General features: G+C 26.1%; 2 protein-coding genes across 2 annotated transcripts; one reads left to right on the forward strand and one right to left on the reverse strand.

The window, feature by feature from the left end:
* Positions 1-3,011: 3,011 nt before the first annotated feature.
* Positions 3,012-6,101, forward strand: LOC126908015 (uncharacterized). The gene is made up of 3 exons (XM_050689824.1): positions 3,012-3,163; positions 3,235-3,403; positions 5,844-6,101. The coding sequence occupies exons 1-3, from the start codon at positions 3,104-3,106 to the stop codon at positions 5,978-5,980; spliced, it is 366 nt and encodes a 121-aa protein (XP_050545781.1). The 5' UTR covers positions 3,012-3,103; the 3' UTR covers positions 5,981-6,101.
* Positions 6,102-10,175: 4,074 nt separating this feature from the next.
* LOC126908013 (cystatin-like) lies at positions 10,176-11,609 on the reverse strand. The gene is made up of 4 exons (XM_050689822.1): positions 11,422-11,609; positions 10,965-11,111; positions 10,819-10,899; positions 10,176-10,422 (listed from the first exon to the last, which is right to left on the reverse strand). The coding sequence occupies exons 1-4, from the start codon at positions 11,476-11,478 to the stop codon at positions 10,291-10,293; spliced, it is 417 nt and encodes a 138-aa protein (XP_050545779.1). The 5' UTR covers positions 11,479-11,609; the 3' UTR covers positions 10,176-10,290.
* Between the last annotated feature and the right edge of the window lie 1,734 nt (positions 11,610-13,343).

Here is a 13,343-nt window from a genome sequence, read left to right on the forward strand (position 1 = left end):
TGTAAAAATTCTCGATTTTGTATTTTACATTTTTAACTTTATAATGCTATAACTTTTTGAAAAATGTATGGATCAGCACAATTTTTTTATGAGAAATAATATTTTTTAATAATCTCTTTTTCATTCGACATACTTTATCTTAATCAGGATATTAATAAGGAAATAGCAGATCATGTAACTTTTGGAATAATCCACCAATTTTCGAAAAATAAACACAAATTTTGAACTTGTAAGATTCATAGAATGGGATACTGTCTAAGAAGGAGTGGAGGGACCCCCCCACAATCTTTTCATGGTAAACAAATTATGGAAAATGATACAAAGGCCCAAAATTGTTGGCCCCTCCAATAAACATTTTCTGGCTACGTGCCTGCTATTAGGATTGTGATTAAGCTTTTAAAAGTTATTTATATAAATATATTTACAAAAGATGGTTGCAATAACATAATTTAGTTGCGGATTATTTTCTTTTTAATTTATTATTATACTATAAAAAACTACGTATTTTAAAAATTCATTAAAATATATTTTATGTATTATACATTATATCAAATAAATAACCTCTAAGCCGTATAAACATTGCGTTATTATAAAAATTTCTGTGATCAAATTGTGCACGCTTATTTATTTGAATAAACGTATCATATTGAAATCCTTAATAGTGATTGATATCAGTATTATAAAAGACACAACGACGTGAAACTATTAAATTTCACTGAAATATTAAATGTTTGTTAAATTGTTTGCTTAATTGAAAATAAAGTATATTTTATTTAAAAATTGCAATTTTTTTTTTACTTTGATAAGCGATTTTTCATAGCAAAATAATCATTGAAAAACATTTTTTTATTATTGTAGTAATTTCAAATACGTTAATTTGATATAAATTAGAGATGGTCAAACTTTTACTAACACTATCACAATTGAGTTAAATAAAAAAAATTTGTACGTAAATTAATTTTTTCAAACCCTTTCAGTTACTGATTCTGTTATTGTTAATAAGATTCTTTATGGAATATTCACAGAAATGATATCAATAAAAAGATTATGTCATTTAGTTTACTTTATTTTAATTTTATTAAGATTAATACTAGGCTAATCATTATAAAGACAAGTGATTAAAAAAAATGTTACAAAAGTTTTAAAATGCAAAAAATTTCATAAAATACCATTTTTGTGTTTATCCTTAATTTTACTCGTATTTTAAGATATTTTTCTAAAATTTTAAAATTGAGGAATTTTTAAATTTTCGGTGCAAGTTGCTTGAACTAGATTAAAATCAGGTTCTTTTGAGGTATTATTTATTAGAATCGGTCGAGTGATAGCTGAACATTAATGGACAGACATAAAAAAATCACACATCACGACAATACATTTTCTACTTCGCATCGAAGCTAAAATTGTCTTAAGAACTTATTTTTTTTGCGGAGAAACGTGAAATAAGTTTTAAATAAGAGTTAACTGTGGTAAAAGTCCAATATTGAAATAAATTAATTTTATTGTTGTGGACTTGACACGATCCCGCGTCGCTTCGTGTACTTGAAGCCCCGCGACCCGCGCCACCTTTATCAGTCATCGTCCTACTATGTGTAGATAGCAGTTTCACTGATATAACCGCGTGTCGAACGCTACGGTACAAAGTCCAACGAGTGTCGCTCGTCCACGACGACCCGCCGCAAATATGCATTGGAAGTCATCTCAGTGATACTGTTTTGTACCGGTCGCTCACACGGCTAGACGCACCTATTCATCGTCCGCACCGACACAACGTCCACGCAATACCTTATTGACTCTATAATTTTGTTATTGTAGTTGTCATTCAATAGTTATAAACGCTTTAGATTACTCTTTTGTTTTTTGCAATAAATATACAAGCCCATTTACAATGCGACTTGGTTTCGCCTACCTTATAGCGATTATACTTTATAATGAACATCCGATGTTAGACCATTTCTACACGTCTTAGGTGATACAAAATCATAGAGCTAAAATTGATTATATATATATATATATATGTTTATCAACCATGATATATTTTAGCTCCCATGCGAAGCTTAAAAGTTATTAATTTTACCATGATGTGTTTTTTTTTTTGTGTCTGTCATTACTTTTTATAAGCTCTCTCTGGGCCAATTTTTCTCAACGATACGTCAAAAGATCAAAAATCGTATCTAGTTGAAGACATAATCCTCAAAAAATAAAACTTTTTCCCTCGTTACCCGTTGGGAATCCTCCCAAAAGAATACGATTTTTAAAATCGGTAAATTTCGACATTTTTTTCTAAAAATTGCCATAATTTATTGAAATATGAACAAATTAAAATAATTTTTTTTTTATATTGAAATCTTAAGTAATTCCCTTTTATTTGATATAATATTTTTAAAAATCTGACCCTTTACCGGCCCACAAAAGGGGATTCAAAATAGCAACTTTTTAACAAAACTCAACTTTTTCTACTTAACTTTTGAAAATGTTACGGGAACACTGCGTCCTTTAAACATATTTTAAATTAAAGCTTATGTAATATACTATACTATTAAAAAAAAAATATCGAAATATAGTGACACACGGTTATTATATTCAAAAATATGTTATTTTTGTGTTAAAATTCTTGGTATTTTTATTTAAAATATAAAGTTAAACTTATTTCAATTTTTTTTTCTTATAAGTCGAAAAAAGTAATTTTAACAATTGATTCAGCTTAAATTGCCAATTTTATCAAAAAACGAATGCGAGAACGTTTGCCGATTCAGTAAAAATCATTACGTCAATGATTTTTTTGTAATTTTTCCTTAATTATTTTTGAATTAGAATTTTTCTTTAAAAATTTACCAATTTCTTAAAATTAAACACTATCTACAGATTTGCATCGAAGCGTTTCTTATGATAGTCACTGTCAGATATTATCTATACTTGTCCCAACTATGCCACGATCATACTGTGCCGCGTCCCCACTGTGCTACCATTTTTTTAATGTTAAATTTTGAAAAAAGTTAATATTAAAACATATAGTTTAACATAGTCTAAGAATACCTAAATTATTCAATTATCTAAAATCAATTAGCTTGGTTTATATATTTTTTTAGAAAATAAGCAAATTTTTATGTTAAAACTTTTGGAATTTTTGGTAGACACAGAAAAGGATGGAGACGAAGATACAAATGTAAAATAAAAATTTCAATAATAATAATAATGATAATTATAAATTAAACAGTTAGTATCTTTTGACTTAAGGTTATAAAATTGACTAAAGATGAGGTATTTATGTATATCAATGCTTTTCGATCGAATGACAGTAATGGAGATGGTATAATAACTCTAGAAGAAGTCGATGGATTAATTAACGAGTTATTCAAGAACACAGATACTGTACATGAAATAAAAAGACTAATATCACATTTAGGTGATTATTTTACTAATATTTTTACTAGTGTAAATTGTAGTGACATTGATAATGTAGGATAAATTTAATAATACTGTTTTATAATGGATTTATTTTTATTACCGTTATATAATGTGTACCTATATTTTAATTTTCTTATTGAAGTCAGTAGCATACATAATGCATTATCTAAATATGTACTTAAAAAATATATTCCTATTAATTGTTCCGATTTGTTTGAATTTTCTGTGAATGTACTATCAAAAATAAATTTAGACATATTAATATTAATCTATGCCCAGTGGCATACATTCAACTTTAATCTTGGGGTCGATTTACAAAATTTATTAACACTTATAACTTCTTCAATTTTTATTATATATGTATATAGGCGAGCAGGGAACGCAACGTAGAAGAATTCTTATCTGCGGGTTATGGTTAAAATAGAGCTTCGCTAAACACTACCATAGCCCAGATTTAGCATATTTTTTAAATTATTAAACAATTAAATACTGTTAATTATTTTGGCGGTGATACATACCTATAAATAATAAAACTTGTAAGCCGGGTATAAATAAGGAAATGGGAGTTGATTTTGCTTTTGTAATTATGCAGAAATTTCTTAGAATTAAACACTATTATACAGATTATATCGAATCATTTCTAATGACGGTGATTAAAATCACAGTTAGATATCAATTATACTTATTCAAACTATCCTACCTCTGTCACTGTGCTATCGTTTTTAATAAATGAAATTAAATTTAGCTTAACTGTTATTTTAACTAATTAACTGGAAAATGCTAAGTTATTTCAATAGAAAATTTAATTAGTTAAATTAAAAATTTTACTATAAAAAAATTAATGCCCACTATTTGTAATATGATGAAAAAATAAAAACGTGGACTATCAAATATAATAAATGACTATTGCGCAGGCCTAGCTGAAAGTTTATTGTACAATATACTTAGGGTCTAATTTCTTATAGTTAAATGTTTAATAAATTAATGTATGAATTTTATCTAATTGATGGTTTAAATTAATTATAACTTAATAACAAATAAAAAATTATATATTAGTAACAAAGTAAAATTCATCTAATACTTTTTCAGTTTTTTATCTTACTTTTTATACATTTTAATAAATAAAATTTAAAAATAATTTTAATATATTAGGAATATGTGATTGTATGTCAACCAATAATATAAGACGAGAATTTAATAGAAAAGAAAATTTGCAGTACTCGGACTTTTGAATCCATCATATTAAAAGTAGGAATAGGTAGTTTAAATAATGAAATATAACAATTTAGTCATTAAACGTCACTCTCATGCCAAAAGTGTGAAGTTCGATCTTGCTGACCAAGTGAAGTAACAATTATTACCACCCCATAAACCATCATAAACTTCAAAAGTTATTGAAGACCAATCATTTTTTTAGTTATATCATTTTCTTATTTTCAAGGTTATTCATGCTTTTTCAATTATTTAACTGATAATTATTAATTATTAAATCGTTACTATAAGAAACCTTATTAGGAAACATCTGATAAAGTAATTTTTGTTATTATCACCATTATTAAAAAATACTTGATTTTTTCGTAAAACTTATACAAAAACCCTAAATATTTCAATTGATCATTTTGATGCTTACATAAGTATGTAAACGTAATTAAAAAATAAATTGAAGAGTATTAAGTGATAAAATATTTTACCCTGTCATCACACTTCTTTGTCAATGGTCCACCTTTTTAGTATATCACTTTAAGGGCTGACCAATCTGTTAATGTGTAGTGCGGTAATAAAATCACTATAGGAGAGAGGAGTCACCTTAAAAAATTTATTGTATTCGCGCTACATAACATGTATAGACATATACGCTATATGAACATATTTTAAATATAGTCCTATATAGTAAAAATTGATTAAAAAAAAAGTATAAGATATAATGTAAATCATAAGTTATATGAGTTGTCAGTTAGATCTGTCTCACTCTGTATATCACAGATTAGACTAGAAAATAATTAATTTATAAAAAGCCCTTATAGCTATTATCATATTATACTAAAAAAAAAGAAATTACAAAAACAAAATTTTTGTAAAATATTCAACAATTAATTTACAAAACTAACTGTACCCTTAAAATTCTACGGTGATATGTGTGTGTGTAACAAATGAGCGGCCAATTAATAACGTTGTCGGTAACGTTATCAATCATAGAAGAGGTTAGGCAACCGTCGCACGAATAATAGGCGAGAATCGGTATCATTGGTAACGAAACAGCTTATATTTTATACGGCTTCAGCAATATAAATATATACGATGGAAATATAATTAATATATACATAATATTTTTAATAAATATATTCTTAACTTACAGTTTAAGTCGATATAATACTTTACTTACTATTGAGAATAATCTTAATGTAAAATTATTTATTGAAATTTTTACATTATTTTAGAATTAAGTCATATCACTATAGTAGATGTATTGATTTCTGCAATAAAATATAAGGCGCATAATCAAAATCCACAAGATGTTGATGACTTTTGTTCAATTTCAACCGATTCAGATTGTTATGAACATTTTGATCCCTAATTTTAGAAGAAACTTTAAACATTTATGATGACATTTAGATTTTCTGTTTATTGTATTTTTTTAAGTTAATAAAAATAAATTTTATAACCATGGTTATAATAATTGTAGAAATTGTCTTAACGTGAATGACATATTTTTTAATTACTAATAAATTCATCATTTAATAGTTCTAGCTGATATCCATCAATATGATAAAAAAATGTTAGTCACACGCTCGGATTACATAGCAATACTATCAATTTTGATTAATTAGATTAATAGCTAATCTAATAGAGCCATTCTCTCACTATTATGATTTATGGGTTAGTGGATTGATTGTGTATTGTATGTGTTATATATAAATTTTAATTCATTTTAAGTTGAATTTATAATTAAATCATTTATCTTTTATTTAATACAAAATTCTTAATACTTATACTTTAACTTCGATAATATATAACAAACAGGGGCATTCCATCGTGAACTTAATTTAAATAGTTATCAAAGAATGGCAAAAAAATTTCACATATTGAATACTACAGGAAATTAGAGTTGCCGCGGCTTTAAATTTTAATGATAATAATGGTGGCTTTGTTAAGGTTTTCGGACTGTAGTGGCAGTTTTGTAAAAATATGTCAGAGTTCTAAGTACAGTTGTTACACAATACTATCACTACACGTTAAGTTCTATTCGCTACAGCACAAATTTTTGACTCTCTATGATGTTTCATGCGAAGCATATTTTACAGTTCATTTGAAAAATTCAGTTAAACTGGGATGATTTAATGGCACAGTATTTGGCCGATAGGTCACAAGCGTTTGTTCGTGTGACCTTCTTTTCCAATTCCAAGACACGTTTCTGTCCTGGTACCCGGATGCGTTCAATTATGTCTATTTTGTAACGCGTCAGAGAGAGAGTATGCTGCCATACTATATATTCGTAGTCGGTCGGCAGATGGATCATATGCTACTTCATTAGTAGGTACGAAAACAAAGATGGCATCCATGAAAAGCGACTACAATGTCCAAATTAGAGTTGTGAACCACTGTATTGTTGGTTCGTTGGACAGCTAAAGTTAAAAAAGCGCTAGAAGATATAGATGTAGTGGAAGACATTTTTATGTGGCCATTTTGCTACCCGAAAACCAATTGATGTTAACCAAAGCATTTTCTTTTGCAATTATCACTGATGTTGAATTTGAATGGTTCACATGTTTCTCGTCATGCAATCAAATGATTTGGGTAACTTTATGGTTGCGGCGGTTTATTAATCTGTGTTGTGGTGAACAGTACCCAAACGATTATCTGAGTAACGCAGAATTGCATAAAACTCACATCATCATTGTTAATTTGTCTCAAATGTGCACTTTTAACAGTTTAGCCAACGACTTACATCATTAGCGTTTACCTTCTTGTTTTTTCACCAGTCTTTATTAATTTAACATTATATAATATCATTATAATATTACTAAACATTTATTTTATTTTATTTTTATTAAATATACGGGATAAACCCTTTGAACATGTATGCACATTATACATATCAGTTATGCATTAATTGTACAAATATGATAAATAATAAATTAGCAGCTATTCAGTTAATTATAAGCAAAGAAGAAATGAAGGGTCAACGTTGACATTTGACATCACATCATACGTGTAATAGGCTTATTTTTAAGGTAATTAGTGGAGACGAAAGGAACACAAAAAGGAGCAACAAATCGAGAATGACGTCGAGGAACTCTAAAACAAATTAACGAAAGCAAATAGGGAAATCAATGTTACCTTGTAATTAACTATTTAAGAACTTAATACCAGAGATCCGTCTATGCTCAGCCAACGAAACCAGCCTTAGTTGAGAAGCAACTGGTCCATAGTTGTAGGGTTCATAAGGGATATTCAATCTAAAACTAGCATATCTCATAAATTTTCGCTGAACCCTTTCTAGTCTAAGAGAGTCATTGAGCTCATGTGGATCCCAAATTACGGTACCATATTCAACAATAGGGCGAACAAGTGCACAATAAAACACCTTGTATGATAGACCTAACCGAAAATCCCTACATAATCTTAACCCCAAAGTTTTAATAGCCTCGCAACAAATATGTGGGGTCTAGGATCAAGATCACTACTAAGAATAAATCCTACAACAGTTACATAGTCATTAGAAATTAAGGCAAATTTGAAATTATTTTTTCCCTTCTTTTTAGTATATCGCATTGTAAATTAATTAATTCAGGAAAATAAAAGAAAAGTTTTTGCTCAAATAATAATTTTTTATTTTAATCGACCCAGATACGTGGTTATTATCACGTTAATTATAAAGTTTATTTGTTATATTTTATTCTATTTTTATTAAGTTGTAATTAAATTTTTACAATGGCAAATGCGAATACAAATAGATCAGAGCGCGTTAGCAAAATTTTATTAGAGCCCGTAAGGTCATAATTTGGCAAGGGATACTGTCGTCGTTCGAATCCGAATCCATCGTCGACATGTTTGCGAATTTAGACACTCAACCGGCATTGATACCACTTTTTTTAGTCAAATTGATTCACATATGTCTGATCACCACGTGTCGCATACGGTGAATTCAGTTAATGTGGTTTGTCAACCTATTGTCATCATATCAACTAGCTCTAGTGGTCCTAACTTATCTATGTCTAACGATAATATCCATCCTCAAGATCTTAAATCTTATAGTCACGTTTCGCTCGGATCGCAGTTACCAGAAATTCCATTGCCGTCATTTAGTGGTCCGTTTTCCTGGATCGATTTACTACTCTAGTGGTCTGTCGGCAAGATTTGTCCGAAATCGAGAGTTTATATTATATGTTGGGATACCTTCGTGTTGAAGCCTTAATAGTAGTCAAAAATATTGCGTTGTCTGAACGTAATTATGCTTTGGCTTGTTCAACATGGAGCAAATATTGAAATTATTCAATTTATTTCGTTATTATTCCGCCGATCTCAATAATATTTTTATGAATTAAATGAAAATAAGAAGTCAGTCTAATTTCTAGTTTTATTAATATAATATAAAATAGGTAAATTTCTTTAAAACTTATGTATAAGTACTGAAATCGAATAAAAAGTATATCTTATAATTTACTCATGAAATCCTAGTAAATCACATTGAATAAAAACAGTATTTCAGGTAACGAAAAATGTTATCAAGTAACATAAAAGTTTCATTAGGACACGTTAATTATAAATTATTCAACAAAAAATGTCCTTGTTATTAACAATTGTTTTATCAACAGATATTCATCAACAAATCATAGAACAATAGATTTTTCGGATGAAATACTCATCGTAACTTATTTTTTGATGTCTCATTTAATATATTCAATACTTTACTACTTTGTGTTTTGAATCATTCAGCTTTAAATCTCAAGTTTTTAATGATATTTATAATTACGTTTATAGTTATCTGTTTTTTTAAATTTTCTATAGTGTAGGTGTGAAAACTTATTGCGATGCTATGAAAACATATACAAATGTACATAGTATCGGAATGAATTCAATATGTTTTGATAATCGAATTTTTATTATTAAAATATTATTCCTACTGAAATTCATCGTCACTTATAGGTTGTCTGATCTAAAGATATTTTTAAGAAATCATGAATTAATTGGTAAAAAAATATCATAATTGCGAGCCTAGTAAAGCTATAATAGACTATTAAGAATGTCAGTGGATATCTAAATACTGATAAAAATGACAAACATCACAAATTTGTCGGCAATTAAATACAAAGTGACTAATATTAAAAATATTACTGAAAATTAAACTGATATGTTTAAAGAATAAATTAGAGACAATCTGGAGCGAATAGTCTTGCGATATTAAATGCTTATCTATGCACTTCTTGAACAACCAAATGTAAATTCATAGTGCATTTTTTTTCTTTTTCATAACTTTATTTATTTGCTCTCAATCCTTTAAAAGTACTATTTTCAGTAAATAAATTAGGTTATCATATGAATTTAAGGAGCGGGAGATCGCGCATCTATAGCACATGAGATATGGGTAATTGCTTTCATGACCTAAACTGTTATAAACTTTGTATCCTCTGAGAAATATTTTTGTGGATGTATAATACATTATTTTTATTTATATTTAATAAACATTTAAACGTGTCAGGTTTTTAAACATATTTTCATATTTGATCAATATTTATCTTTTATCTTTTTAATACATAAAATAAAACATGAAAAGTCTAAACGTTTATAATTGTATGTAGTTTCAAATATAAAAAGTACATATGTACGGAATATTACATTTTTTAAATACAAGTAAAAAAATTATATATAGTATTATTATCGTAATTATTCCATTTTATTTAAAGATGCAGATGATAATGATTCAAGATTTCCTGGTTCTGAACAATTCACATTTGTCACTTTTGTGCTGTTTAACCAAGATTGTTCCCATATGGTTATACAACAGAAGCGACATGCCTGAAAATCAAAAAAATTAAATTAATATTTTCCAGTAAAGCTTAAAATGTTTTTTTAACACTTAGTATATTGAAATCTAAACGTAATTTAAATTTATAAAGTCAGTAAAAGCAGTTATATATTCAATTAATGTTAATGTCGCTTGTATCTATATGTTAATATTTCTATAGAAATATTAATAAATATAACAAACTAATATTAGCTTCAAAACTGTAATATTTTTTTTTTTAATTTATAGAAAATCAATATTTTTTGTAATTTAATTTTCATTGGTTTAATGATGCAATGATAATAAAAGAAAGTTTTATCACTAGTTAATTCTAAAAATAAAAATATTTTATACGTATAATACTAGTAATTTTAAAATTTTATAAATATTTTTTGAAAAATTCACACCTCATTAATTAATTGGTTTTCCTTAGCTGAGTCTTGTTCACAAACTACCATACCAATTTTATAATTTAATCCAGAAACAACCTATAACAAATTATTATTGCTATTTTTTGTTTAAAAGTAATAATTCTTTTTCCTAATTTAATTACTTGAGATTCAGCTGATTCGATTTTAGCTACAGCTAATGTACGGTTAGAACCAGTTTGTTGGGTAATTCGGTCCAAAGAAAATATTGTCAAATTTTTAACTATCTCGCTATCAACTTTCAGTTTGTTGTAACCACCAACTACTGCAGACTAATAAAAACGTAAAAACGAAGAAATATTTCATTATATAATTAGTTACAATTTATACTGACAACATTTTTTTCACATTTTTAACTAAAAAGGTGTCAGTATTATATTTTTTACAAATTATTATAAACAAATTTTTTTTCATAACCAATTATAATATAAATTATTAAAATGATAAGTGGTTACATTTTATTATATATAATATCTAATAATAATATTATATCATACATAATTATAATATTTTTCTATACATTTTTGTAAAGTTATTAGAGCCACTAAATTTTAACCAAATTGTTCATATATTTTTCCATACCATAGTTAAGGTGATTGCAGCCAACATCAAACATAGACAAACAAGTAACTTCATCATCTTGATAGTTAATTTCTCTTTAAATGACAAAATTCTATTGTTAAATATACTCAAATTGTATTAAATAACACTAAAAAATAAAAACTGTAACAGATAGAACAAATGCTTAGAGTGGTAATGAAGAAAATTTTACCAATTCAAGACATTTGGTCATGATTAGTTTTATTATCTGATAGGACTTAAGACTTTTAATTAATATGTTTAATTTAATTTTTTATCTGTTGGGTTGGGTTTTTTCAATGATAGCATCAATAAGTATTACCATCTATAAAACGAATAAGATACGAAGAGTTGTAGCTATAAATTTGTAATCAGCATTAATTAATAATTAAATGTATGTATGACCTTATTCACCAAGTGAAAAAGATATGACTGGCATATTTTGTTATCATTGTTTAACTAAATTTTAGACTTCAGTACAACATACTACTTTCTATATTAAATTTTAAAGAACATTTTGTGTTATTTTTATCTGATACAAAAATGAAATAAACTTTTTCTTTTGCATTTAAGATTTCCATTTACTCATTCACGCTAGCTATCTATTTTATGTATTTAAATATTTGTTACCCACTAAAAACTTATTAAAATCTTAACCCTATTAATAATTAAAATGAATTAACTTTCACTTTTCTTAAAAAATATTAACATATGATAAGCAAAATGTGTGTAATAGAAGAATGTTAACTGTAATTTCTTTATCAATTGCATCAATCACGCAATATTATTACATTTAAAATCATAAAAAAAACAAAACCATAATAAAAATATAAATATATATTTCGTAATTTTAAAAAATAAATAATTCAATTAAAACAAGTACACAACAAACAAAAATAATAATTTGTCAATACCATTTTCCAAACAAGAAAATAAATTTAGTTTTAATTAAAAAAAATTAATAGCTGTAATAGTTTAAATGATAAATTGACAAAATATATTAAATTTTAAATATAAATCCAGTTAAGTGCTATACATCTTTTTATCTATTAAAACACCATGAATTATCCTATGATTCGACTATTTTTCAAAAGTAAACATGACTATTTTAAGTGTAAAATTATATTAATGAAAAAGTGATTTTTAAAAATAGAGTAATTAAACTCATTTTATAAATAATGTATTCATTCTGAAACCAAAAAATTAATAATGCATTTTTGTGTACGACGATATACATGAACAATTTTTAATCATTATTTTCTGTTAACTAATGTCTATGAGATGAAAGATTTCTATATAAGGTCAAATTTTACAATATTTAAACTTGGTCAAAAGATTTTGAATTGTAATACATAAGATTGTATTTTGTATAAGACTTTAGTTCAAACATTTACATTGATTTATTCCTTTTTGAATAGTTTACACGATAATTATTTTAACTTTCCCTATTGTTGTTATATTTGGGATTGTTGAATTAAAACTATGAAAATGTTAAATTATTCGTCTTATTTTTATCAATAGATAAAGTATATCAATAATCTAATCTCAAATAATCTTATTTTTATTGATTTTTATACTTATTATTAAGTATAAAATAATTACTTTCAAATGATATTACTGATTCATAATTTATAAGTAATTACCATAAAATAATGAACAATATAAATTAATCGATATTATTATTAATATTTAAACCTTTAATCTTTAATCTATAAATTAATCTTATTTTTTCTACAAAATTTTGTTTTATTTCATTAGAATACAGTATATTTTTGTAATAACATATAATTACAATATGAAATTTTATGTTGACGTAGTGTGCACATTAGATGTTGACAAAACCCTAGTGTTAAGTCACGCCTGCCGCCATAATGTACGGATTTATTTTTTAAATATTATTTGTAATTACAAAATATATTCATAAT

Source organism: Daktulosphaira vitifoliae, unplaced genomic scaffold, assembly GCF_025091365.1.
Source record: "Daktulosphaira vitifoliae isolate Bord-2020 unplaced genomic scaffold, ASM2509136v1 Scaffold_5, whole genome shotgun sequence".
Classification (NCBI taxonomy): Eukaryota; Metazoa; Arthropoda; class Insecta; order Hemiptera; family Phylloxeridae; genus Daktulosphaira; species Daktulosphaira vitifoliae.